The sequence below is a fragment of the Kwoniella shandongensis genome, chromosome 5, assembly GCF_008629635.2.
Source record: "Kwoniella shandongensis chromosome 5, complete sequence".
Lineage (NCBI taxonomy): Eukaryota > Fungi > Basidiomycota > Tremellomycetes > Tremellales > Cryptococcaceae > Kwoniella > Kwoniella shandongensis.
In genome coordinates this window covers 202,300-229,392 of record NC_089291.1, presented here as the reverse complement: position 1 = coordinate 229,392, position 27,093 = coordinate 202,300, and the positions used below count along the sequence as shown (strand labels likewise).

At 50.1% G+C, this 27,093-nt stretch overlaps 8 protein-coding genes across 8 annotated transcripts; 6 read left to right on the top strand and 2 right to left on the bottom strand.

Annotated features, from left to right (window-relative positions):
- Positions 1–1,216: 1,216 nt before the first annotated feature.
- On the top strand, positions 1,217–2,986 carry CI109_102787 (uncharacterized protein; the record flags this gene model as incomplete). The annotated part of the gene is made up of 3 exons (XM_032006036.1): positions 1,217–1,501; positions 1,564–1,674; positions 1,730–2,986. The coding sequence occupies 3 exons, from the start codon at positions 1,217–1,219 to the stop codon at positions 2,984–2,986; spliced, it is 1,653 nt and encodes a 550-aa protein (XP_031859617.1).
- Positions 2,987–4,855: 1,869 nt separating this feature from the next.
- Positions 4,856–7,073, top strand: CI109_102786 (uncharacterized protein; the record flags this gene model as incomplete). The annotated part of the gene is made up of 6 exons (XM_032006037.1): positions 4,856–4,862; positions 4,935–5,145; positions 5,211–5,271; positions 5,349–5,855; positions 5,916–6,832; positions 6,902–7,073. 6 exons carry the CDS (start codon positions 4,856–4,858, stop codon positions 7,071–7,073), a joined length of 1,875 nt encoding a protein of 624 aa, XP_031859618.1.
- Positions 7,074–8,276: 1,203 nt separating this feature from the next.
- CI109_102785 (uncharacterized protein) lies at positions 8,277–9,095 on the bottom strand (the record flags this gene model as incomplete). Its single annotated transcript, XM_032006038.2, has 4 exons — positions 8,277–8,425; positions 8,493–8,544; positions 8,665–8,987; positions 9,050–9,095. 4 exons carry the CDS (start codon positions 9,093–9,095, stop codon positions 8,277–8,279), a joined length of 570 nt encoding a protein of 189 aa, XP_031859619.2.
- Positions 9,096–10,474: 1,379 nt separating this feature from the next.
- CI109_102784 (uncharacterized protein) lies at positions 10,475–11,492 on the top strand (the record flags this gene model as incomplete). Its single annotated transcript, XM_032006039.1, has 4 exons — positions 10,475–10,600; positions 10,741–10,961; positions 11,126–11,234; positions 11,397–11,492. The coding sequence occupies 4 exons, from the start codon at positions 10,475–10,477 to the stop codon at positions 11,490–11,492; spliced, it is 552 nt and encodes a 183-aa protein (XP_031859620.1).
- Positions 11,493–12,053: 561 nt separating this feature from the next.
- On the top strand, positions 12,054–15,363 carry CI109_102783 (allantoicase; the record flags this gene model as incomplete). The annotated part of the gene is made up of 12 exons (XM_032006040.1): positions 12,054–12,117; positions 12,191–12,276; positions 12,331–12,419; positions 12,539–12,818; positions 12,887–13,243; positions 13,352–13,887; positions 13,945–14,123; positions 14,190–14,215; positions 14,278–14,862; positions 14,926–14,998; positions 15,054–15,134; positions 15,209–15,363. The coding sequence occupies 12 exons, from the start codon at positions 12,054–12,056 to the stop codon at positions 15,361–15,363; spliced, it is 2,511 nt and encodes an 836-aa protein (XP_031859621.1).
- A 299-nt stretch (positions 15,364–15,662) lies between these two features.
- Positions 15,663–19,262, bottom strand: CI109_102782 (uncharacterized protein; the record flags this gene model as incomplete). The annotated part of the gene is made up of 14 exons (XM_032006041.1): positions 15,663–15,725; positions 15,862–16,009; positions 16,063–16,243; positions 16,420–16,588; positions 16,701–16,915; positions 17,054–17,169; positions 17,233–17,597; positions 17,677–17,767; positions 17,855–18,224; positions 18,292–18,384; positions 18,449–18,545; positions 18,637–18,731; positions 18,788–18,885; positions 18,973–19,262. The coding sequence occupies 14 exons, from the start codon at positions 19,260–19,262 to the stop codon at positions 15,663–15,665; spliced, it is 2,391 nt and encodes a 796-aa protein (XP_031859622.1).
- Positions 19,263–19,743: 481 nt separating this feature from the next.
- CI109_102781 (uncharacterized protein) lies at positions 19,744–22,786 on the top strand (the record flags this gene model as incomplete). The annotated part of the gene is made up of 10 exons (XM_032006042.1): positions 19,744–19,771; positions 19,843–19,943; positions 20,001–20,327; positions 20,389–21,341; positions 21,395–21,653; positions 21,703–22,179; positions 22,232–22,308; positions 22,365–22,548; positions 22,599–22,676; positions 22,739–22,786. The coding sequence occupies 10 exons, from the start codon at positions 19,744–19,746 to the stop codon at positions 22,784–22,786; spliced, it is 2,532 nt and encodes an 843-aa protein (XP_031859623.1).
- Positions 22,787–23,101: 315 nt separating this feature from the next.
- Positions 23,102–26,891, top strand: CI109_102780 (uncharacterized protein; the record flags this gene model as incomplete). The annotated part of the gene is made up of 5 exons (XM_032006043.1): positions 23,102–24,293; positions 24,405–24,530; positions 24,619–26,058; positions 26,137–26,169; positions 26,263–26,891. 5 exons carry the CDS (start codon positions 23,102–23,104, stop codon positions 26,889–26,891), a joined length of 3,420 nt encoding a protein of 1,139 aa, XP_031859624.1.
- Between the last annotated feature and the right edge of the window lie 202 nt (positions 26,892–27,093).

Genomic DNA, 27,093 nt, shown 5'->3' with positions numbered 1-27,093 from the left:
GTCACGCTAAAAGGGCTCGTATCCGAGACTCGAGAGATAAGCCCAAGCTGTCGACAGATAAGGTAGATAGGTAGCGAGAATGCATGAGTTTGTACACCAAACACCTGTCGTATCAGTCGGTTCCGCATGTTACTGTAGCAATAGAGATTGCTCCAAGCGATGTGGTTGGTAGTCGTAATACCTCGCGACTAATATTCCCTTTCTCACTTCGCTTAGGATGGTTAGGTACGTATATCAAACACCTCCCTCCCTAGGTAGATGTTGCTCCCCACGCCCGTCCCAATCATCTGGTAGTGTTACTGTTATCGTAAATGCGGCATTGCCGCCGATCTGCAGCAGGCAGCAGGGGGGATGACTACTGTATCACCGAACAAAACAGATCTTTCCCGTCTCCTCCGGTTAAAGACGATTTACCGGAAGTAGTAAAGTACCGGTGACACCTTAACGATACATGTGCCTATTGAATTACGTTACGAGAGATCATGATAGATACTTACTGGGTGGGCTACGTGCGGGAGCCAAGGCGATGAAAATAGTTTGCGCTAAGCATTTCTGGTAATCAAAGCACTGTGGGTCTGTGCTAACCAAGGCTTGGGAGTTTCCCTTCCCGATCATGCAGGAAAGAAGCACAACTTTGGTACCACACACACACACATAGAGAGGGAGAGAGAGTCACATACACAGAGGGGGGAGTCTCGCCATCATAAGGTGTTGCCAGGTCTCAGTCCACCTGCTGAGTGACCAACCATGTATCTATCCAAAAAAATAAAAAGAACTCAGGGTTGTTCCTGTCAGTAGTAACAAAATGTGTTAAGCGAACTTGTCCAGTCAGTCACCCCCTCTCCGTTCCCCGTAACTTGTACTGCTACCTGAAAGGCTCTGGCCCCATACCCTCTCTTCCCTCGAGCGATCGTCGTGATTGAGGGGTAGACGAGGGGGATTACGCGCTTATCATCGTTTCGTTTCCCGGTCCAGTCTTATCGCTCGATTGGGTCGATTAGGTATCTTGTCCCACCAACCAACTATCCTCTTTCGCTTCCCGCCAGCCCCACCGATACGATATATAAAGCTCCACGCCAACATCATTCTCCTCTTTTCCACTAAACCCAAAACCCCTCTCTGTCCCACTTTTCCTCTCCTTCTTCTTTGGCTTTTCGACCCGCCACTCAGCTATTCTACCCAGACATAAGTAGTAGCTAGCACTCATCCCTTCATCATGTCGCTCGAGTACGACGAGAAGAAGCACGGAATCGATGACTCTATCCACCAGGTCGGTGGCATCGATGGTGCTCACAACCTTAACCACGAATATGTTGAGGACACCGAGGTCAAGGTCGGTCTTAAACGACAACTGAAATCGCGACATCTCGCGATGATTTCCATCGGTGGTGTTATCGGTACCGGTCTCTTTTTGGGTACCGGTTCCGCTCTTGCTCACGGTGGTCCCCTCGGTCTTTTCATGGGTTACACCCTGATGGGTTCCATCTGTTACTGTGTCATGGTGAGTTCTCACGTCTATACGTCTAAACCAATTCTCGTTCGTTGCTGACTCCTCTGGTACAGATTTGTCTTGGAGAAATGATCTCTTTCCTCCCTATCCCTGGTGGTCACATCGCTCTTGCCGCTCGATTCGTTGACCCTGCTTTGTCTTTCACCATGGGCTGGAACTATTGGGTGAGTTTCTGCACGTGCCGTTCTCTTGGTTGACCATTGCTAACTTGATGATCAGTACAACTGGACTATCATTCTTCCTGCCGAACTTGCCGCCGCCGCCGTCTTGATCAACTTGTGGAACAAAACCCTCAACAACGCTCTCTGGATCTCAGTCTGTCTTATCGTCGTCGTCGTCATCAACCTTTTCGGTGCCGGCGTCTACGGAGAGTGCGAGTTCTGGTTCGCTTCCATCAAGGTTTTGACCATCACCGGTCTGATCATCCTCGGTATCATCATCACCGCCGGTGGTGGTCCCGACCACAAGTCGATCGGATTCCAGTACTGGCGAAACCCTGGTCCCTTTGTCCAGTACGAGGGAATCCAGGGCTCTCTCGGTCGATTCCTCGGTTTCTGGGCTGTTCTTACCCAAGCCGCCTTCTCTTATATCGGAACTGAGATCGTCGCCATCGCCGCTGGTGAAGCCAAGAACCCCCGACGAAACCTTCCCCGAGCCATCAAGAAGGTCTACATCCGTATCTTGGTCTTCTACTTGGGTGGTACCTTCATCATCGGTCTCCTCGTCCCTTCCAACGATGACGGTCTCGCACTCAACTCTGGTACCGCTCTCGCCTCCCCCTTCGTCATTGCCATCAAGCGAGCTGGTATCCCTGCCTTGCCCAGTATCATCAACGCCTGTTTGTTGACTTCTGCTTGGTCCGCCGCTTCTTCCGATTTGTTCACCTCTTCCCGAGCCATCTACGGTCTTGCCCTTACTCGTCAAGCGCCCAAGATCTTCGCACGAACCAGCAAGAACGGTCTTCCTTACGTCGCCATCATCTTCTGTTCTCTTTTCGGTGCCCTTGCCTACATGTCCCTTCAATCAACTGCTGGTGAGGTCTTCGGTTACTTCGCCAACTTGACCGCTGCCGCTGGTCTTCTTACCTGGTGGGGTATCTGCTTCATCTACATCCGATTCGAGAAGGGTCTCCGAGACCAAGGAATTTCCCGATCCACTCTTCCTTACGCCGCTCGACTCAACAAGCGTGCCATCGCCGCCTGGTACGCCATCATCTTGATCACCATTATCCTCTTCTTCTCTGCCTGGTCCGTCTTCCTCAAGGGTAACTGGTCTGTCGCCACTTTCGTCACCAACTACCTTCCTCTCTGGCTCTTCCCCGTCCTCTGGATCGGTTACAAGCTCATCAAGAAGACTCACTTCGTTCGAACCTCCGAGATGGACTTCGTGTCCGGTCTCGACGTCATCGAGGCTGAGTCTTACGAGGAGAAACCCCCAAGAAACTGGGTCGAGAAGGTCTGGACCAAGCTCATGTAGTTTGTGTGTGTGATATTATTCTTGGGGTAGATACATGGTGGATTGTGTGATTAGGATAGTTAATCTTTCATGAGAGTTGTTAGTAAAAAGCGTATTCCAAGCGCGTAGTAGTACTAGTAGTAGTTGTTAGAACAGACCGATACAGTGTCTGCCCATATTTGACGATGTAATTGTCTTACTGGTCACCTTTTCACATCACTATCTGCAGAGAGCAGTGTTCCAGCAGAACGCCCAAGGACGCTTGTGATCAGCTGCACTGTCTAAACCATATATCGAGCGCCATTATCGTCGGCGTCACCCGATGACCTTGGCCGATAAGCATGACCTCACCGCGGGCTGACATCAGTGGGATCGTGCATAGCAGCGCTCATGGATCTCATCGAAAGCCGTTAGTGAAAGCATACTTGAGTCTACAAGTAACCAAAGGAGAAATGAGACATAGCTTGAATCTGCCACACTGTACCTCAGTGCAACGCAGATGTTGGAGGGCGGTCGGGGTCGGACGAGACCGTCCTCGATACCCACGATCTTGATATTCATCATCATCGGCACGTCGTGTAAGACCGAAGTCTGTAAATAGCTCTTGGCATTTTGATACCCCGCAGTCTACGCATGGGTAAAACACAGATAAGGTCATGTGGTTAAGCCATAGGACACACATGCTTGACCGAGATTAAGATAAAGACGGCCTGGCATCGTGTGCCTTGCTTTGCCCCCCCCACATGTATACAATCAGTCGCGCCCCAATTGGATGTCATGATATCGGTGTACATGCTGTACCAATCACGGGATGTGAGTTGTCACATTCACATTCATTGCGGACTTTCGGATCGGAAATAGCCTAGCCACTCTGTCAACTCTCGGCGGGCGCCACATTCAAAAAAACGTCAAAAACGTCAAAAAAGAATGCCAAGCACTTAACTTATACTTGCACAGTACTAGTATCCCCCATGCGGTTCCGCGGGTTCCAGCGTCAAGTCGAACCCCTGAAACCTCTCGTGATGGTGCATATTACTATATTTTTCGGTTATGATGAACGACGGATGCCAGGAATAGCATACCATTTCAGGTTTTTCTGACGGTTTCCCTGTATGTACCTTCGCTAGATCATCGATGATCGTTCTTCCTTCCTCACCTTTTTGTTATTGCTTCCATTTCCTCCTTCCGGATATGACGGGCCGTCTCACAACCGACAGCGTTCAGAGCCGCTTGGAGAGTAGCCCATCATGCGTCGCATGCGGTAAAGTTGAAGGGGTGGAGAAAGACTTGGGATAGTAAAGTTTTGCCGCTTCTTGTCATACGCCGTACAATGGTCTGTTTCGCGTTTGTTTTTTCGGTTTTTAATGAAACCATGTACCACATGCTGCCATCCAGGTCGTGTGCAATGTGGGTTCGCTTTGCATGCGAACCATCCCTTGCTCCCTTGCTCTTCTGCCCTTCTCTCCGCTCAACTGCCCACCTCACTCCTCTTACGATTCCAAATTCTATGGTGTGCTTTCGACTCGTTCAAATTGTGGGATAGGTGCCATGCGTTCCCTTCCGAGATTATCATTATGCTTTTCTGTGGAGCAGAAGGAGAAAGGCAGAGTTAGCAACCCAACCCAATCAAGCCGTGACTCGCCGGGCACTTGTCATAAGCTACGAGTAAGTCGAAAGTATTCGTCGCTAGATACTTTCTGATTGGGTCAGCAGCGAAACGGTTCGGATCGGATGGGAAGGGATCCACTCGTCTCTCTGTCTTTGTAAGATAAGCAGCTTGTACTTAAAGTCGGACGAACAGACTATCGGTTTCTTTCGATTTCTTTTTCCAATTTCTCAATCAATTCAACAACACCAAAGTAGTCTGTTGTGACTTTTATTCTTGCCACCATGGCTAGTGAGTGGCAACAAAACCGTCTTCGATCGAGATGGTCTCCCATACTGATGCGACCTTGTTCCTTCTGATCAGCCACACACGCCAATGCGGCCTCCGACATCACGTCCGCCCCCGTGCCCGCTTTCGCCATCCCTGGTAACGATGTCGATGTCAAAGACTACGACAAGCAGGACTCTGCTCCTGCATACACCACCGTCAGTAGCGCTGCCGCCACTCATCTCGACGCCATCGATTTCGTTGAGGGAGATGAGCCTACAGCAGAGGAGGAGTCTGTCCTGAGAAAGTGAGTTGTCCCTAAGCATGTCGGTCAGAAAAGAGATCCACAACGCTGACTGAACTTGTCATTAGGGTTTCTGGGAAGGTTCCATGGGTCGTTATTGCCATGTGTACCATTGAGCTTGCTGAGCGAGTGAGTTGCCTCGCGTTTCCGCTGCGCTGGTGGCGCTTTTTCCGCTCTAGCTGACTAAAACCTCGCTTAAACCATAGGCTTCATACTTCGGTACCACCGGTGTCGTCACCAACTTTGTGAAGAACCCTTTGCCCAAGGGAGGTAACGGCGCTGGTGCCGTCGCACCTGGTGGTGCTGGTGAGAACCAGTCTGCCGGTGCTCTCGGTCGAGGCTCCGTCGAGGCTACCGCTGTCACCACCGCGTTCACTTTCCTCGCCTACGTCTTCCCCATCTTGGGTGGTATTCTCGCCGACACCAAGCTCGGTCGATTCAAGACTATCGCCATCGGTACCGCTGTTGGGTTCGTCGCCCACGTCCTTTTGGTTATTAGTTCCATCCCCACCGTTATCAGCAAGGGTCACGCTATCGGTCCTTTCTTGCTTTCATACTACATCTTGTCTTTCGCTTCCGGTTTCATCAAGCCTTGTTTGGCCACTTTGCTCTGTGACCAAAGTCCGGTCAAGAAGCCCGTCGTAACCACTACCAAGTCTGGAGAGAGAGTCATCGTTGACCCTCAAGCTACCGTTCAACGATACTTGCTCATCGTGAGTATCGGCGACCTGGAGAATAACGCAATTCAAGCTGATTGTATCTGACCCTCACAGTTCTACTGGTGTATCAATGTCGGATCTTTCTTCGCTATCGCAGGTTCCTACTCTGCTCGTTTCGTCGGTTTCTGGCTCGCCTACCTCATCCCCGGTGTCATTTACATGATCATGCCCATTGTCTTGTGGATGGCCTACAAGCGATTGTATCTCGCTCCACCTCAAGGTTCTGTCGTCCTCGAAGCCTTCAAAGTCTGTGTCACTCTTATGAGCAACGGTGGATGGAAGTCTATGTGGAAGGGTGGCGACGAATGGTGGAACAGAGCAAAGCCCAGCTACATGCTTGCCCGAGATGGTTTCGTCGACCCAAGCAAGGTCTTTTGGGACGACACTTTTGTGGATGAAATCCGACAATCTCTCGCTGCTACCGCCGTCTTCATGCTTATCCCAATTTTCAACCTCGCTGATGGTGGTATCGGCTCTCAAGAGAACGATATGTCCACTGCGATGACTCTCAACAACGCTCCTAACGACTTGATCACCAACTTCAACCCCTTGACCATCATTGTCTTCACCCCCATCATCACTTACGGTCTCTACCCCTTCATGGAGAGGATCGGTTACCCCATGAAGCCCATGACCCGAATGTGTGTCGGTTTCATGCTCGGAGCCGCCAACATGGTTTACGGTGCCATCGTCCAGTGGAAGATTTACCAGGAGTCCGACTGTGGTTACTACGCCTCGACCTGTGAGACCGTCACCAGCTGGTCTATCTGGGCTCAGGTTCCCCTCTACTCTCTCCCTGCCATTGGTGAGATCTTCGTCATGGTCACCTCTTACGAACTTGCCTACACCCGTGCGCCCGCAAGGATGAAGGGTTTGGTCTACGCAATCTGTCTCTTCAACTCTGCCATCAGTGCCGCCATCGGTCTCGCTTGTTCCAATGCTATCCAAGACCCTTACCTCATCTGGCCTTAGTGAGTTTTACCTCTCCACCACATCTCCACTCCATGACTTGCCGCTGACCGTTGCTTGTGTCTTCGTAGCGTCGCTCTCGCCATTGCCTGTTTCCTCTGTGCTCTTCTTTTCCCCACATACTTCAAGCACCTCAACGAGCCCATCAAGGAGTTCGCCGACCCCGCTCGACAAGCCGGTCTCCAAAAGCCCGTCGTTACCGAGACTGCTAGACACGAGGAGGCTCAGTCAGAGAAGTACTAGTCGAGTTGAGTCGAGTTTAGTTTTGTGGTTACGTTGAAAACAGAAGGGTACAACCCTTCTCTCTGAATAGATCTTTAATTATATAGTAAGAGCGATATGGGCTATTGTAGATAGTGTATATTGCCATCCATTCGGGTATTCGGTCATGTTGCACCACCACATGCACACATGCACACATGCAAATAGATGTCGGAATACAGTCATACGTACATGTGCGCTGCACCCCATCATTAGTACCCATGCCAAGTAATCAGTGTGAATAGTCTGCTTCGTCTACCAGTAGTACCTGGATGATGGGGACGGGGAAAGATGTCTATCCCCGTCGCTCTCTCGGGCTTTCTTGAGTGCCTGATCCAAACTCGTATAGCAAGACCGAGACAGACAGCGCGTTCTTGTCCCCAATTCCCTTTGTGTCGGACACCCCAGATGCGATACATGCATTATGCTTCCCAGAAAACAAGGATAACATTCAGCTACAGCGAGTCAGCACCGTGTGGTCGCTGACAGTGGTTTCCCTCTCTTCGGTCTTGGACAAGTTGGGGGTGGCCGACATACATGGAGCTGACTTGAGTGTGGGATTGCCCATGGTCGGTCCTGCAATGTTGAACAGAGCTACTTTTGCGAATGAGTGAGTGTTGTAAGCCATCCCTAATCAGACAGTGACATCCGAATGGCAATACAGTGACATTTACTGTGCGAACTTCTAGTATGGTTTGTTGGAGATGTACGCGAGACCTCTGGATTGTGCTCATATTGATCACACGGATCCCGAAAGACACAAACATCAAAGCTGGTAGGGACAGGGAAGACATCAGTATCAATAACGACTGACCGAAACCGACATAAACCACTGTTCTCCCCTCTGCCCAGAAACCAACCCCCAGCTGACGTGTCCAACCTTCACCCTGTAACCCACCATCCTCAGTCATCCGCTTCGTCTGGGTACATGACGCACGTAATTGTGATCAGCATGAGCGACATGCCGTTGATCGTGGAGGAGATCCAAGTAATATGATATCATCAAGTCATAAAGTCAAACTAACAAACGTTATCAAATGTCCGTAACAGTTCCGCCTCCCACTGGGATGAGTCTATCGACCCTATCCCTCCATCTGATCCCTCCTCTCATCACTTGCCAAGTCGCATAGTCAATCAATCTAAAATCAAGCACCATTACTGAAGGCAAATGGGATGATGAGATGCTTATGTACCGCTACCGGCGTTACCTGCTTGGTTGGTAGCCGTCGCTGTTGCCGTCGCGTCTGCGTCGATACCGTTGAGAGTGATAGCCCATTGCTGTGTAGGATTAGGGACCTCGGTGATTGTCGCCGTAACAGTGGCGGTGGGGAGATCTGCAGTAACACAAGACATGGACGTTAGTCTGAGCGTCATAGATTCTGATTGACAACAAGGACGTACCCGCTGAAGTATAGTTGTCGGGTTGAGCAGCGAAGATTGAGAATTTCTTTGACTGAAGTTGGAAACACATCGATCAGCTTGCACATTCAAGTATGACACAACAGACACAAGATCAAATTGAAAGATATCCGACACGCTCTGACTTCACCAAATGACGGTCAACCACACTCACCTTGGCATAGACTTCACCGTGATACGTGTTCATGAACACCAAGAAAAAACTATCTCCGGTAGGGACATTTGCATCCAAATCGACCTCGATCTCTCCACCATAATTCTTTCTACCGGTGGGTAATCTCTCCATCGGTACTCGCAGAGCGATGGGGATGAAACCCGTCATGAGTGTACGGTTCGAGTTGTGAAGTTGGATATCGAAAGAATCGATACCGGTGGATCCGCCTGTCAACCATGAAAGTAGGTTTTTCTGTCCGATCACCCAGGGGTAATTGGCATTAGGATAGGCGACGGGCCAGTAAATCGTCGAGACCGAGTTGGCTAAACACAGAGTCAGTGTTTGAGAAGGGTAACTCGACGCGAGGAGGGAAGCAAAGACATACCCATAACATAGGGAAGAAGGGAGAGAAGAAGCCAAGAAAGCTTCATGATGGCGTGTATATCTTCTGTAGTACTGGTCGAATTCGTCAATGGTCCGCCAGTCGTGATATGATAAGTAGAGATATAGGATGGATGGATGGATGGATGTATGGACTGATGTGTATTCAACGACGAAATGATGAAATCGAAGTGAGTGAATCGCGAGCTTGCTGTGCCGTGCACAAAGGACAGTAGTAAGTCAGGCTCAGGACGCAAACACTATGAATACTCCAATAATGTGGCAATTTTCAGGGAATTTTACTGCTAAACCACAAAGATGAAAATTAGATTTTTTTGAAAATTCCCCAGCGTGCACCCATCCTCAGTCACCCGCACGGTCGCGTATGGTGGTCCTGTACTGGTACAGTGATAGATCTCGCATGCTTTCGATGTGCGGTAATTAAGATGCACGCACACAGAGAGCGATGCAAGTAAATGCACAAGTCATGCAGTTACTTCCCCGACCAACCAATAGGACCAGCGTTGGGGATCGGCCATACATACTTCTTATAAGGGAATTGCGTAGGGAAGTCTAGATTAGGCTGACGTGGCTATCTGTCGACGCCTCGTCGTTGCTCGGACGCGAACTTGATGCTTCTGCGAGATCGACACGGTAGTACCTATCACAAGTGAAGTGGGATTCCAATCTTCTTCAGACGGCCTGTACCTCATAGCTTGACCTAATGCATGATTACGAACAAGTTGCCGCATTCTACATCCTATGCCACACGCCAGTCGCTCATATCATGGAAGCCTACTACACTGTGGTCGAAGTAGTAGGATAATAAGCTGCTGTCCCCCCGCACAGTGAGAATGCGAAGAAGATTTCACACTCGACCAGGCTGATAGGACTGTCTTAGACACGCGGCAGTGGTCATTCAGGTGTCGCTCGCGGCTGACTTTGTGTTTGAGCGTTGTCAGATTGACTGCCACAATGTGCAAAGCTGTGCCAGTTCCTTTCCCAGGGATGGGCAAAATCAATGCATTGCAATACTGCAATAATGCAATGCTGATGCTGTGATGGGGAACCTTGACAATGAAAGGTACTCCCTGTTAGAAGCTATGCAGGAGAGACGAGAATGACTGATGAGAATGAGTGAGGTAATTCCGGGTATGCATACACCTTACGTACTGTACCCGTGCGACGCAGGCAATGTTGTTGTTATTGACATGTTCCTTTGTTCGAACCGTTTCAGAAGAGGCGCAATGCCGCCAAGCAAGCGGTGCAACCGTACAGGATAATTTGCATATATCTATCTATACATCCCATTACTCTTTGCACTTTATCCCCATCTTATAACGACAACTTCCGAAGCCTCAAGTTCCAGCTACAAGTAAGAAACAGTAGCATATCGAAAGAAAACCTGGTCGACAGTATACAAACACAGATGATCGCACTCAAGGCACTCCTCTCGCTCGGTCTCGTCGCGGCTGTGGCTCAAGCCATTCAAATCACTCTGCCTAACAACTCGTCGGGATGGGAGACGAGCGGTGCCAAATTGATCCAATGGACTGTGAGCGGAACTTTCTCCCTCTGACATGAGTTCCTGCATGGAGAGCACAACGATACTGATGTTCCGCCCTGTTTCTGTTTTCCTTCCGAATCACCGATTGTATGTATCCTCCTCACTTCGACTCATCTTCCGCATACTAGTCCGTCTCCACCGACCCATCAAACTTCACTATCACCCTCTCTCCTCCCGGTGACTCTACCAAAACCCCGATCGAGCAGAACGTTCAGACCTCTAGTGGATCCATCGTCTATCCGCCTTTGCGAGATTTGAGTCCCGGGGACGGGTACAGGATCAGCTTTGTGTCGGCTGACGGAGGAATCTTGGCTCAGAGTGATCAGTTCTCGGTGAAAACTGGGACTTCGTGAGTGACCGCTTTCCTAATCTATCAATCGAGTCTTTAGTGGGAAAAGCAATCGTCATGGTATGGCGAAGCAAGTGAATTTGCGGAAGAAGAGTTGGCATAACTGATATGTCGAGGCAGTGACAAAAGCGAATTTGACTGACATTGGTGTCGTCTCCTCGTAGTACCGTCTCGGCAACCAGCTCGCAGTCATCTTCCGCCTCCGCTGCTTCGACCACTGCCGCGGGAACCCAGTCAAGTGGTAACGCAGCCTCGTCGGCGGCCACCAGTGCCGTGAGTGCTGCTATTTCTACCTCGGTGTCATTTCTTCCCTGTTTCTGCACCTCTCTCGTCTCCTTCTTTCACATTCTCAACTCTCTACTCTGCCTGCGCGATCCTGCTGCCTAGCAAACACGCTTGCTCAAATGAACCTCGCTGACCATGTACGTTGATCAGGCCGCTACTACAGCACCCTCTTCCGGCGCGGATAACCTGGCCATCCCGTCTGTCCTCCTTCTTCTCGTCGGTGGTGTGGTCAGCTTGTTCGCGTAGTTCTTCTGACCAAAAGATATTATGGTATGCAAGTGCGCCTTGTAGCCTGTATTACTTCGGGTCCCCTGTTACGTGAAAAGATGAACGATAATACGGGTGTCAGTCAGCTGGATTGGTTTTTCGACAAGTCCGAGAATGCATGCTGTAGTGTATCTTATGTATGCATTCTGACCGTTTCGACTCATGTCACAGTATGCTCTGAGCTGTGTCCAAACAGCAACGATGAAAGCATTGTTGATGGCGTTGAAGAAAAAGGCTACTTGTGTGCCCGCCTATCAGAGCCGGATCGGTTGTTGAAGGTTATTCTGTATTTGTCCGGGTTGATCGGCGTTGGTCCGATTAGATTAGCGCTAGCTACCGTCTTGTGTAGCAAGCATCCGGCCAATACCGTCAAGAGATGAGATGGGATGCGATTGTACTTCATTCAAGTTGCTACAACAACTGCTCTGCTACCCATACTAGCATACATAGTGTTTGTTGAGGACCATCTTGTCTGATAGCAGTACACCATCTTATCTACAACCATCTCAAGTTGCATCTTTCGGAACACATAATCACGCGATGAGCTCTACAACTCCCATCTCTTTAGAAGAGTTCGACTCGAACATCAAAACAAACTTCATCGGTGAGTCTTCTGTAACATTCATGACTTACAGCTACAACATCACTGATACATCATCCTTCGTTGTGCGCTGCAGAGGTATCGTCCGCAGCTTTGGGAGGTCAAGTCGTAGCTTGTTCAGACGACTTCTTCGCCTCGAGGCATAATCTGATCAAGCCTACTGTGAGTTACAGTCATGCTTTGCAGTATATATTGATCACTGATATGTGATTGTAGCCGTCTATCTCGCTCAAAGGTCAATTTGGACCCAATGGTGCGCTATACGATGGTTGGGAGTCGAGACGACACAGTCCCTCTTTCGATTGGTGAGTCGCGTCTCTCCTACCTGTTTTCTAAACAGCGTCACCCAAGCCTTCCTCTCCAGGGCGCTCGCGTGACAATTGCCTGCCTCGTTGACGCTGACCATCATACGTCTCATCAATAGGGTGATAATCCGACTTGCCACGCCGCTCACTTCGCTACACTATGTCGACATTGATACATCCCACTTTAGCGGTAACGAAGCTCCCCAATCTCAAGTCTTTGCGCTCTCCCTGTCCTCCACACCTGACGCGAAACTCGTTCCTTCCAATCCGGATTGGGTGGAAGTCTTACCTGTAGTAGATCTGGGACCGAATAGTAGACATGTGTTTGAGGTTGGGAGTGCTGGGAAACAAGGCAATTGGGGCGCTGTGATGGTTAGGATGATACCAGATGGCGGGATGGTGAGTCTTCATCTTGGGCATACACGAGCGATAGAGCTTAGTTGGACCACTGTGCTTTCGTGCTTCAGGCCAGATTTAGGGCCTACGGTCTCCCTCACGCTCCATCCATTCCCACCTCTCTTCCAGAGAACTATCACGAAATCGATCCCGTCAATCTCCTTTCCCCTCTTATCGGAGCTCGAATCATTTCATGCTCCGATGCCAACTTCTCCCCGCCCCAAAACCTCCTCTTGCCAGGACGCGGGTTCGACATGTCAGATGGATGGGAGACGCGAAGGAGTCAGGAGGGAAGGGGGAAGTATGCAATTGGTGGACCGCTGGAAGGTCAGGAGAGGAAGGAATGGGTCGTGGCAAAGTTGGGCGTTACGGGCGTGATCAGATGGGTAGAAGTTGATACGGCTTTCCATCCGGGGAACTATCCTGCAGTGAGTGTGCTCTGAGTGAGACATACTACAAACACAGTATTCCGTCCATTGCGGCTGGTATGGCATGCAGAATCGAGGGTGGCGCTGATATCGGTTGTATGTATATAGGCCTGTGCTATCGAGGCCACTCTTGTGGAAGATGGGGAGTCTCTCGATAACGCAAAATGGACCACAGTCGTCGCGAAGAAGCCTCTTGGTCCGCATCGTCAACATTTCTTCGATATCGAACGCAATGTTCCTCAAGGTCAAGTGTTCAGTCATATTCGATACGACATCTTCCCTGATGGTGGATCCAAACGAGTTCGTATCTTCGGTCATCCCCTCACGCCAACGGCAGAGAGCGTTTTGACCCTACCTTCTGATGGAAGTCTCACTATCCCTACGTTACCATTGACGCCAGAGGTGTTCAAGCCTTATGGTCAAGTCATTCAAGGTCATTCGTTGCCCACTTCAGCTCCAAAGGGCGTTCCTGTCACGATAGCCAATCAAGGAACGGCCTTCAAGTTCCACAGACTTGGTAAAGTCGAAGAGAGTTATCCAGCTGGCACTTTAACGAAGGGTGGATTGCACGTGGGTAGTGTCAAAGCGCAGAGCAAGTTGGATATCAAGGACGGATTGAAGCTCGAAGTGACGGTGCTTGAACGGTGAGTGCAACAGGTTTGTGTCAGAGATCGTAGCTAAGTTAGGGAACCGATGAACAGACACCAACATACAACCCAAGCTTTCATTCCGATGGGTAGGACACCAGACGCTTCACCTCCTGGAGCGTTCATCGTCGTGGTGGCCTTGAATGGAGCGGACGACAAGCCGGACCTGAGCACTGTGCGCGCATTCATCGCGACTGCTGCTCAAGGTGTCACCTTCGATCAGGGAATCTGGCGTGAGTTAATAGACTGTGATCACCGTCTGTCAAAGTCCGTCGCTGATTTTGGATGGTCATCTGTAGATCACTCGTTGTTGACAGTTGGTGGGGTGAGTGATCTCGCAAGCTGGTATGGGATCAAGGCATTGACTGAAGTTTGTCTACGTTGCAGGACCTGGACTACGCTGTCATCGAAGCTGTTGTCCCGAACGTGCTCGATCCGCTCTACCTTGAAAAGGTCGCGCCATCGACACCACTCTACCTCCAAATCCCACCTTTCCCACCCAAGAATCTTCCCGCGGGATCCTTAGTCAACGCGAACATCCCGCATCCTCCTCCAGTCCATCATGCGCATCCACAAGCCCATGTTTCTGCTCCAACACCTCACCATCTTCTCCCCTCTCTTGCATCTCTACTCCCTCACATGTCTCAAAACACTACTACTGCACAGGTATCATCACAGACACCCGTCCCTCTCACTGCTACAGCGTTCAAGCCCTTCGGACACGTGATCACTCCTACTCCCGATGCTTCCCACACAGACTTTGAGTCTGCTCCGGATGGGAAAACAAGGAAGAACAACAGATTGGCACCTATCGTCTCTACCTACCCGGAAAATAGTGGAGCAATTACTGGAATCTCGGTGTTCAGAGCTACGAAGAAGGTGGGCTTGGCGAGGGGGAAGACATTTGATGTGAGGTATATGGAGAGACACAAGTATACGAGTCAGGCATTCATCCCGATGGGCAAGGCTGAGGTGAGTGCGGCGATCCGCAGCATGTGTCAGTAATAGTCGCTAATGTCTATTTCACGTGTCTAGTGGGCCGGTAAAGGTGAAGAAGCACTTGAAGCGGGCGGAGAGTTCCTTGTCATCGTCGCGGAGAATGGACCGGGTGAGTGCCACGTCAACCTGACTCTGTAGGAGGCAGTAGCTAACGACTCGTATAGATGATCGACCTGATCCAAAGACATTGAAGAGCTTCATCATGCCTGCCAACATGGGATTATCCTATTCTCCAGGTGTATGGCGTGAGTCAGATCTGACTAAATCCTGCAGATTGTACAACTGACCATACCCACGCTCTTGTTCGTTGTCACCGTAGATCATCCTGTACTTGTCCTTGATTCGACACTCGACTTGGCATGTGTCGAAACGCAAATTTCGACAGGGGTGCATGAGGCTGATGAGAGGGATTGCGAGTTGTTGAGTTGGGAAGGGGCGGAAGTATTTGGAAAGGTTGATGTGCCGGAGTTGTAAGTGGCGTGCATTACTGGAAGTGCGGTTGTCGCTTGGACACGGTATATCTACGAGAGTTGGTGTATCTGGCGATGCTTGCGGATGCGAATTGGTCAGATCGACAGAAGAGAGACAAGAAGGACATATCAGTGTAAATGAATGCATGATTAATCATTGCTGGTCTTTTTGGATAGATGGTATACTAATCGAATATCAGATGCTCAATGCTAGGGGGTATGATTGTGCGTGGTATAGGGAACTCTACGTAAGATAGCTGTTTTGACACAACGTCGACTTCTCACACCCAACTAGATATTTGTCTATTGATCTCCTATATCAGCCGCTGTTGGATCATTGCGCGGAACTTTCTCGTCTCTGACGACCTATGGGAGAAAAAACCTAGACCGTCAGCACTTGAACCCCTTTGTGCGCCAGCAACCAGTCATCATTCCGACATTCCTCCTGACTCCTGGTCATGCTCATCGCCTCCAGCTCAATCAGTCAGATGGATCAACTCACCTGTTCAAATCTCCTCATATGCCAATCAGACCCTACGATCTCTATCCTATCTCTTGGATCATACCATTCCAAGAACCAAAAGAAATAATGCTCAATAGCAATAATGCAACATAATATAATCCCATACACTGGCCCCAGGGCCAAATATCTACCATTACAAATCAGCAGACTGACCTAGCGTAACTTTCTGGCCACACTCACCTCTTCAATCTCTCACTGGTATCTCGAGGTGGGGTTTTCATCGCTCGGTCGTATACGATCTCTGTACGCTCTGCTACCCCCGACCAGGAATACATGCCTCTCACACGATTGTGAGCTTCGAGAGGATCGTGTCGACCCGCTTTGATGGTGTGTATAGCGTGGGTAAGAGCGCGAATTACGTCTGAGCGAGGCGTTGTACGGCGAAGGGAGAGTAGCATGGTTAGACTCGTCAGCACGATGTATGATAATGATCAAGACAACCCAGATGTATAGACCCAATCTCCCATACGACGCGATGAACAAGGGACGTTGGGCGATAGAGTAAATGGGATAGGAATCGCTCGTTGGGTCACTCACCATCCTCGTCAGCCCTTGCAAATTCAATCATGTCCTCTGGCAAGATCTCGGAAACCCCTCCGACTTTGGTGGCGACGACGAATAAACCCGCAGAAGCCGCTTCGATGATGCTTATTCCGAAAGCTTCAGTGAGTGAGTTGTTGAGATAGATCTGACCGCGAGTCAGGACCTGCATGAGTGAAACAAGTCAGCTACTATGTCGTCTCTGCCATCCCTGAGACGTAGGGTCACGTCGACGAGATGTCCAGCGCTAGGAGAACAGGGGCCGAGCCCACACTCACATCCCTGACGTCAGAAGGCTTGACTGATCCTAAAAGTTCTATCCTATCTTGTAACTGGTACTTCTCCCTCATCTGTTCAAGCTCTACCATCTTTGGTCCATCCCCACCAACGGCGAATCGGACTTCTGGGAAAAGATCGCAGATGTGCGGAGCAGACGCAACGAGTAGATCGATACCTTTGCGATAGACAAGACGGGATATCACTACGATGGTGACTGGGAGATCAACGTGATGTAGTATCAGCGGCTGATCACGAGGCATTGTCTTTGGGATCATAACATGCTCTGACAGCGAGAGGTACAATTGAGACATGAGAGAGGTGTGATTACGGTTAGACGTGATACTATACTTACTGTAGTTAGGATCTGCACGAGATGGATCCGGTTGAAATTTGTCTGGGACGAGCGCATTGGGGATGACAGAAACGATAGACGGATCCAGTTGAGCTCGAAGTACCGTATTCTCACGACTGTCCCGTTCGATTTACACAACACGATCAGCATCTCGCTCTTGCTGTTACCTGTGCACTTACCCAGTATTGCTAACACAAATCACCCCATCTACGCATCTTAGTGCTCCGCCCAGCAACTTGTTCGTCAATACCCCTACCGCATCGCCAAATCCAAACAAACTATGATCCGTAAACACGCTCTTCACTCCCATCAACGGAGCGTGGATGATAGCCTCGTGTGCCAAGGACGAAAGCGAGCCGTGTCCGTGGATCAGGTCGATTTGCTCTGATAGGATTATATGGCGAAAATAAGGTAGGAAGAGCAGGAAGTTTGGTAATGTCGCTGACGAGGCGATGGGGAGATAAGGGAGATGATAGACTTTGAGTCCGGGTGAGAGATAACGTATCCCCGTCCGTTGAGGATGCGAGTGAGTGATCACTATCACCTGGACAAGACAAGAGCAACACTCAGTACGCCTCACCTCACACATGTCAGTGCTTAGTAAGGAAGGAACCTTGACCAACTTTATAACCACGACGCATGAGTTCTACGCTTAGCGAATAGATGTGTCCCTCGACACCCCCAACGACTGGTAAGAAGAAATCGGAAACCATCCTGATGCAACGAGACCGAAACAAAAATGCCATTATAAGCCTTAATACATTATTACTTGACATATTCATCCCTATTATTTTAGCTCACGCTATCGCTATTCTCTTGCTTTTCCTCTGATTCTTCTTCCCACCCGTCTCATTCGCGACTTGCTCTTCCAATGCAGACACGCTATTTCGCTCAGACTTCCGACTCGGCTGTACAGAGACATAGTCCGCCGGTTCTCGCTCTGCTTCTTCGGCATCTACCGCAGCTTCGACAGCCGCTTCGTCGTTCGAGGTATGATATGTCCCGACTCGATCAGAATGTGATAAGAGGGGTGCTGGTGAATTGACCTGCGAAGGAGGCGTGGGTGGACCGGACAGTTCTTGTAAGGTAGCAAGCATGAGGTCTCGCGTCTTGTTCATCAGGTCTGGAACATCGGCAGCGGTGAGACCAGTCGTGGGGATAGGCGGAAGCACTGAAATATGAACTCGATCAGCTCGGATCGTCCAGGTAGAGTGATGGTCAACCCGGGATGTCCTCACCTTTGATACGCAGAGTGCCTCTGCGGAACCGTGTCTTCCCGTCGAACAGGTGCTGATAATTTTGGCAGACAACAGGGACAACTGGTACTCCAGCTACGAGCACGAGGGGTCATCAGCGGAAGTTCTTATCAGAATGTACACAATCACCAGAACTTACACTGCACTGCAAGGTAGAATGCGCCCTTCTTGAATGGGAGAAGATCCGGTTCCGGCGACATATGTCTTGTACCCTCGGGGAAGATCCACAGTGAAATCTTTTCAATGTCGATCATGTCAGCTTAGACGCACCGACACGTATTGTATCAAAGCGGCGGGAATTATTATAGTGCAGGAGAATAGACGCACTCTCTTTCGCTTCATATCTTCTCCTGCTTGAGTCATACTGGCCACGGCAGACTTGTTGTTCGACCGGTTGATGAAGACGGTGCCGGACAACATCACTGCAGTGTATTGTCAATAGTGTCCAAACCATTCCACATGAGCAGAGCAAACTTACTGAACCAGCCCAGACCAGGGATGATCTTAATAGATTTCTTGGCCATGATAGCAGCATGTTTAGGGAAGATTCGACCGAGGTAAAGGATATCGACGAAGCTGTGGTTTAAGTAATGAACATCAGCTCTGTTCAGCTCCGATAAAAGGCGCTCATATATGCGCGTTTGTCACAACCCGTGTACTCACCTCTGATGGTTTCCCACCATGACAGCACTTCTCCCTTTCTTGCTAGCCTGTCCTTCGCCTTCCCCACCTGTACCTTCCATATTCCACAGATGCTCCTCTCCCTCTACTACAAACTTCCAACCCATTATAGGACCCGCTACATGCCAGAATGTCCTAGCCACGAAATAGTTGGTATTCAGTCGATGTCCAACCAGAGTACATATCAGACCTATGAAGACGGCGAGGAAGGAGACGGATAAGAGGGTGATGGTGTACAATGCGAGGCGGAACTGAAAGAGGATGTGTGCCATTTTGAATGCTCGTAGCGACAAGTGTATGTGTATGCGTATGCGATGCAACGATTACGATGGATTGATGGATGAATGAGCGTGGGGATGGACGGTGTCAGAGCTATGATGTGTGTGTTATTGAGGCATCGTATCGTGTATGTATGTGTGAATGAGTTGACGAGCAAGAGACGGGAAGGTAATGGAGAGAAGAGGGAGCAAGTGATGTGTGTATGTATGGTGAGTGAATGGTCATGGACGAGAGTAGGATCAGTACTAATAAGTTACTAATCAATACTTACAGTGCCATTTCCAGTAATCCCCGCAAATTCCGATACCAGTATCCAGTTATCCTGACCGGCCCCGATCATCACCACACCGTCACCGCTGCTATCCACTCATCATCCCTCTTCCCTCATCTACTAGCCAGCTAATCTCCTTTCTTCAGAGTCATAACATCTATTACAGTCACTAGGCGGCCTACAGCTGTACACACGCCTTCAAGATGTCGACCAACTACCCCTCTCTCTTCCGTAAGCGTCTCTTCTCTCTCCTCTACTGAAAAAGTCGCTCACTAACCCGATGCCTTCCCCCTTCTTTGTAGGCTCGGAGGAGATGTCGCTCGTCCAGTTGTATATCCCCTCCGAAGTAGCGCACGACACCATCTCTGAGCTCGCCGAGATGGGAAATTTCCAATTCAAAGATGTAAGCTTTTGGGACCGCTGAGTATTGGAATGATCGGTACTGAGACGCCGCCACCAGCTCAACCCTACTTTGACCACGTTCCAACGGTCATTCACACCGCGTCTTAGAGCTCTCGCCGAGTCATCTCGTCGACTTCGACTCTTCCAAACTCAGATCACCTCTTTGTCTCCTCCCCTCGGAATCACTCCTCTTTCCGCTGTGCCACCTTTCACTACCGTCGGTCCTCGAGCGCAGAACGCGTATGATGAGTTGGAGGGTAAATTGAAGGAACATGAAAGGAGGTTGGCCGACATGAATCGAAGCTGGGAAGAGCTTGGTAAGAGAAAGAGCGAGCTGGAGGAAAAGCGATGGGTCCTCAGGGAGACCGCCGGTTTCTTCAACGAGGTGAGTGTCTCTAAGTTTGAGTGGTATACAGGTTGCATTGGCTGACTCCGAATGATGTTAGGCTGAGCATCGTCACACCGAAATCCGAACATCGTTTGATGACGGTGACGGAACCGCACCCTTGCTGGAGCACGCTGCAGAGTATGGCACTCTTCCCGGAGAGACCGGTCTGTCCGGCTTTGACCTGGAGTTCGTCTCCGGTACTATCGAGCGATCTAGAATGCCCACTTTCGAGCGAATCCTGTGGCGAGTGTTGCGAGGTAACTTGTACATGAACTACTCAGAGATCGAGGAGCCTTTCGTCGACCCTACTTCTGGCAAGGAAACCCACAAGGATGTCTTCATCATCTTCGCCCACGGTACCGATCTTCTCGCCAAGATCCGCAAGGTCGCCGAGTCTATGGGTGGAACCTTGTACAACATCGATTCTTCCCAAGACAAACGGTCTGACGCGCTTCGCGAAGTCACTGCACGTTTGGAGGACGTCGACACCGTGTTGTACAACATGGGTCAGACTCGACGTGTGGAACTTAGTAAGATCGCCGAGGTGCTCGAAGCGTGGACAGACGCTGTTCGACGAGAGGAGGAGATCTTCAAGACCCTCAACTTGCTCAGTTACGATCAAGGAAGGAAGACTCTCGTCGCTGAAGGTTGGTGTCCTACCAGGGATATCACTGCTATTCAGCTCGGTCTGAGGCGGGCGATGGATACCGCTGGAACTTCGGTCCCTGCTATTCTATCCGAGCTTAGAACTCACCAGACTCCACCGACATTCCATCGTACCAACAAGTTCACCGAGGGATTCCAGACCCTAATCGACTCTTACGGTATTGCTACCTATCAAGAGGTCAACCCTGGTCTTTACGCTGTCATCACCTTCCCGTTCCTTTTCGCTGTCATGTTTGGCGATATCGGTCACGGTATTCTAATGTTCATGACCGCTGCGGCTATGATCTTCTGGGAGAAACAAATTGCAAAGAATGGTGTTAACGAGAATCTCGAGACTTTCTTCTTGTGAGTGTAGCGTTCTGTCTATAGCTCGCATGGTCACTGACTGTGATCTGTAGCGGTCGTTACCTCATCGTTCTCATGGGAACCTTCTCCATCTACACCGGTTGCATGTACAACGATATCTTCTCGAAGACCCTTCACCTCTTCCAGTCTGGCTGGGAATGGCCAGCCGACCCAACCGGTTTGGTGGAAGCTCAGTCGACTGGTCACATTTACCCCTTCGGTATGGACCCTCTCTGGCACGGCGCCGACAATGCCCTCATCTTCAACAACTCTTACAAGATGAAGATGTCTATCATCCTGGGTGTTATCCACGTAAGCCGGCTCTCTTTTACGAATGGACTACCTGCTGACTACCCTGCAGATGACTTTCGCCATTTGTCTTCAAGTGCCGAACCACTTCCACTTCAAGAAGTACATGAACATCTACGCCGAATTCATCCCGCAGATAATCTTCTTCCACAGTATTTTCGGATACCTCGTCGTCTGTATCATCTACAAGTGGAGTATCGACTGGACTCAATCGTCCACCAGTCCCCCCGGTCTCCTCAACATGCTTATCTACATGTTCCTGTCTCCTGGTACCGTCGATCCTTCGGTCCAACTGTACTCCGGACAGGCTTTCGTGCAGACAGTCTTGCTGTTGATGGCCATGATCTGTGTCCCATGGATGTTGGCACTCAAGCCCTACCTGCTTTGGAAGGAGCACAACAAGATCAAGGCTCAAGGATACCAAGGCTTGACTGGTCATGAGAACGGTCGAGCCTCCACTAGCGAGCCCTTGGAGGACGAAGAGGAGGAAGTCGGTATGGCTGTTGCAGAATCAACCGACGACGAGCATGTAAGTGATGTAACTCCGTACCGGTGCTCCCGTCATGCTGACGACTCGACAGCCTTTCGAGATGTCCGACATCATCGTGCATCAGGTCATTCATACCATCGAGTTCTGTCTCGGATGTATCTCCAACACGTAAGTCTCGACAAATTCTCTGTGTAGACCAAGCTGACCGGTAATTCTCAATTCAGTGCTTCTTATCTTCGACTGTGGGCTTTGTCCCTCGCGCACGCCCAGCTTTCTGAGGTGTTATGGTCTATGACTCTTGATCTTGCTTTCCAGTCCAAAGCTGGCATCATCACGAGGGGCTTGTTCCTCTTCGTTACTTTTGCCATGTGGTTCGGCGGTACAGTCGGTATTCTCTGTGTCATGGAGGTGAGTGACATTGCTACTGTATAATGGTTCGGCAGTTGATTGTCTTGCAGGGTCTTTCGGCTTTCTTGCACGCTTTGCGTCTTCACTGGGTCGAAGCAAACGGAAAGCATTACATGGCCGGAGGTTATGTGAGTTGTGCTGGTCATCTTCGCGTGGTGGAGTTGCATGAGCTGACTTTGCAAATGTCTAGCCCTTCTTGCCCCTCAGCTTCGCTAACCTTGGAAGGGAGGAGGAGTAATCGTTGTCCTCGGACATCTTCACCAGACATGCAACTAATGCATGCTTTACGTTTTGGCTCTATGACGAGTATATTACGATACTGACTGGAACCGCTGTAACGCTCGTTCTCGACGCGCTACTGTGGCTCGCGAACATGACAAGGTGTCTCGCGCGGGCTGTTTCATAGTGACCTGGTGCTGGTGTGGCGAGAAGGTTACGCTGACGCTTCTCACGAGGTATGAAGATACACAAATACTGATGCTTGTCATGATATACTCATCTGTCTCTCAACACACTCACTTCGTTCTTGTATCTCTCAATAATACAGACAACTATGAGTCCAAGTCGTATACCCCGACCAGGGGGAACGCCAAACTCTTCACCCGTGATCGGTACGAGTACGAGATCCAACCCCAACACCAATCCTGGCTCACCAGCATTAGGGACGATTGTGCATGCCAACGCGATCAAGGCGAATAACCCATTTGCTCAGATGCACAATAAGCAAATGCATCCGAACAACGTACAAGGATCCCCGGGTGCTGGTTCTCCAACTATCAACGGCATCGTGGGTGGTGGTCGACCAGTACCGCAGGCCCAAACACAAGCAATGCCAACGACATCGACACAGAGAAGAAGACCTAAACCTCCTTCTTCAGCGGAATTGGATGATTCACCTCCTCCTCGTAATTACGGTCATGGCCTTGGTCATTCACCCACATTACATGGCAGTTCGACAATCCAACGTCGACCCGTACCTGCAGATTCGCCCTCCGCCTCCGCACTTGGACATGGCGTCCGAAGACCCACCACCACTACCACTTCTACTACCTTTGGACAAAGTCAAGGACAGCGATCAATCCTACGACAACCTTCTACGCCAGTATTAGGGTCGGCTGATAAAGAGAGGCGCACAGTCAGTGGTGGTGCTGGGGGCGGGATGGGTTTGATTCAAAGGAGACCAAGAGCCGTTTCTTCCGCAGCGGGAAATACCAATCAACTTTCCTCTTCTATCGTTACGAGTGGAGATGGGACGGGTCAATTTACACAAGGCCAAGGACAGGGGCAGGGGTACAATCTCCGATCTTCATCTAGTCAAATCCAACTTTTTTACGAACCTCGCGAACCTTCAGTACCGCCTCATATTCGATCTCGATTACGATTGGTACATCAACTCGGGGTCGTGTTGGGGATCGACGCGGCGGGGATAAGTGGCAAGATTGATATTCCTGGATTATTAGCAAGAGTCGATCAAGCTTATGATTATCATCGAGGGGTGGGCGTAACAACCAAAGTTGATATGACTGGAGGTATAGGTACAGGTACAGGAGGAGCGAGTGGCGGGGCACGAACCGTTAGTGTGGCAGGTGGACAAGGACAGAAGGGCGTCACAGGTGGTGGTGGTGGTGGTGGTGGCGGAGGGATGTTTGGGATGTTCAAACGACTTGGCGGGAAGAAATCGGTTGGAGATGGATTAGAACTTGGTCAACAAGATCACGGTCAATCACCGTCGTCTCTACAAGAAGGTAAGTGTCGTGTCGTGTGGATCACTCGCGCTTCGCTACAAGAGCGCCGAGATCATCCTTGCAGTTGCAGTGATGATAAGGATTGTTTCTTATCCGCTTTACACCCTATAGGCCCAGCATTCGGCGTCTCGTTATCCGATACACCTCCAGGGAGTTGGTGCACTTCGCTGATCGGTGGACAGCGACATGATCTACCTCTCGTTGTCTTTACAGTGGTAGAAGAGATCTATCGACGAGGTGAGTAGGTCGTACTGTTCAGACTACATCTGTAGTATGAAAGTTGAGCTTGTGCTGATTCTTGCATGTCGGTTCCTCTCCCCTTTAGGCATGTCACAACCTGGTATATTCCGACTAGCAGGTGACGGGACCCGCATTTCCCATCTCACAAAGGTTTTCAATCTCCCACCTCTCTATGGCGATTCCTTGACGATCAGTACAGAGCCGATCCATAATCTGACCGGGTTGGTGAAGAGATATGTCAGAGATTTGCCTGAACCGATATTGGACGATAGTCTTTTCCCGGCATTTTTGGCCTTTTGCGTAGGTGAGGGGGAAGGTGAGGAGGATGAGGCGGATCGAGAGGGTGTGTCCTCGTCGACAGCATCAGACCGGATTGGTGGAGATGCGAAAGACGGACTTGCACCAAGAAGTGATTCGGACGACGATACCCCTTCCTCTGTCGATATTGGGAACGGACGCAAAACGACGTCTTTCCCACCCCGCTTACCCCTTTCAACAAGAATCACCGCCGCTCAAATCTTACTTCGTCTTCTCCCACCACTCCATTTCAGTCTGTTCATCTATCTTCTCGCGTTCCTAGGTCAACTCCCCCTCTTTCCAGATAACAGACTCAATATCGAATCCATCTCCATCATCTTTGGTCCCGCAATGTGCGCAGCGAGAGGTAAAGGCATTTCAGGACTAGGTCCGATCGTCTCTTCTTCCACCAAAGGTAAAGGAGGGAAGGGTGAGCCTGATCCAGAGGAAGTTTCGTTATTGGTCGGAAGGAGTCAAGGTGTCTTGAGTTGGTTATTGAAGAATTGGAGTGAGATCAGTGAACGTGTATTGGACGAGGATGACCTCGTCGGGTCCCCGGGGGTCCCTGTCGCCGTGCCAACTCAAGAAGAAAAGGATGGCAGTGGTGGTGGTGGTGGTGGTGGGAAAGGAAAGAAGGGGGTCACAACGATTGATCCGAGATTGTTATCACCTATCGATCTAAGAGGATCGGGTAACGAACGTCGTGCTAGACGACCTGATAAAGGTGTTCCTGCCTCAACGACAAATGTCAATACAGACTCGATCAGTAATCCAACTTCCATCGTCCATGCCGGTGGTGGTGGCGGTGGCGGTTTCGGTGACGATAATGGTATCGCCGCTCTCACCCATCCTCCGACGACATTAGTAAACATTGGACCAACCCCCATCTCTACTCGGACCTCGTCTTCGTCTACTGCTGCATCTCCCATCTCACCAATCATATCCACTCCTCAACCGCGTCCACAAATACTACGAACATCTGTTTCCCACAGTGCGCTGAAGACTTCCCCTTCTTCGGGCGGGGGCTTGTTCGCCCGTGCTTTCAGCTCCATGTCCATCGCGAGTCAAGCGTCAGGCGCAGGCACAGGCGAGGACAAGTCGTCGAAGAGTAGTGGTAATGGTGGAGGAGGTGGGGGTATGAAGATGCCGAAACGAAGTGCGAGTTTTAACAGTTTGAGTAGTTTGGTGAAGAAAGTGGGGAGTGTGAGTAGTAGTGCCAAGATGCCTTGTGAGTGTGGTCAAGTATGATCGATATACCGTAGTCCGGATGAACTGTACAGCTGACGTTCTGACTCAATTTGTGTAGCGATGAGAAGTATGAGTGACGATCACGAGATGGGTTTGTTACTAATCCCTTCCCTCCAACTTCCATGCGAACCCCACTCGTCGTTCCAACCAAGCTAATGGAAGTCTTTGTTCTCTACGTGGCCAGCCCGACCCTCTGTCAATCCACAAATCACCACAGTCCTCGGATCATTACACGATCTCCTCGTCTCAAAAGACAAACAGATCGAACGAGATGCTCGCGAATTAGCACTGCTTCGTCATACGTTATTGGAGATGGACGAGAAATTACAACGAGTCACATTGAATTCACCTCTACCCGGTCCGGTAGGATTGAACGGATGTACTTGTCCTTCTCATCCAAACGCTGCTCTTACTCGATCAACCAATTCGGTCGGGGCAGGGGTTGCACCGGAAATAACGATCACCTCGACTCCATCAACCACTACCATCCACTCTTCAACTTCTGCCCAGCACGTACACGTACATGCGCAAACGCATGCACACGAACACGAAATAAACGATCTCCAAAGTCAACTTTCGACGGCCCTTGCAGCACTCGAAACTTCACGATTGACAACACGTCGTCAGGCCGAACGAGTATTATTGTTAGAAGCTAAATTGGCCAGAAGTGATGGCGAGAAACGTCTGGAAGTAGGTAGGTTGGAAGTTGTTCTAGCTTTGGAACAAGCTCGGGCGGTCGGTTTGGTCGAAGAGAGAGATCTGGCAAGGGATAGGTTGGAAAAGGTCAAGACTACGCTTTTTAGTGTGGCATAGATAGATCTGTACCCCTCTGCATTGCGAGAATAATTACTGTTTAGCTAGGCGCTGAGTAGTTCAAGCGGTGTCATCAAGGAAGCGGCAAAATGGGATGTCACACCGCGATGCAGTGCTTTTGACGAGAATGCATCTGTTGGATATCTGTTGAACGAGACACACACGTTCGGGTGCGCTTTGTGTTTGCAGAAGCCAGAATCCT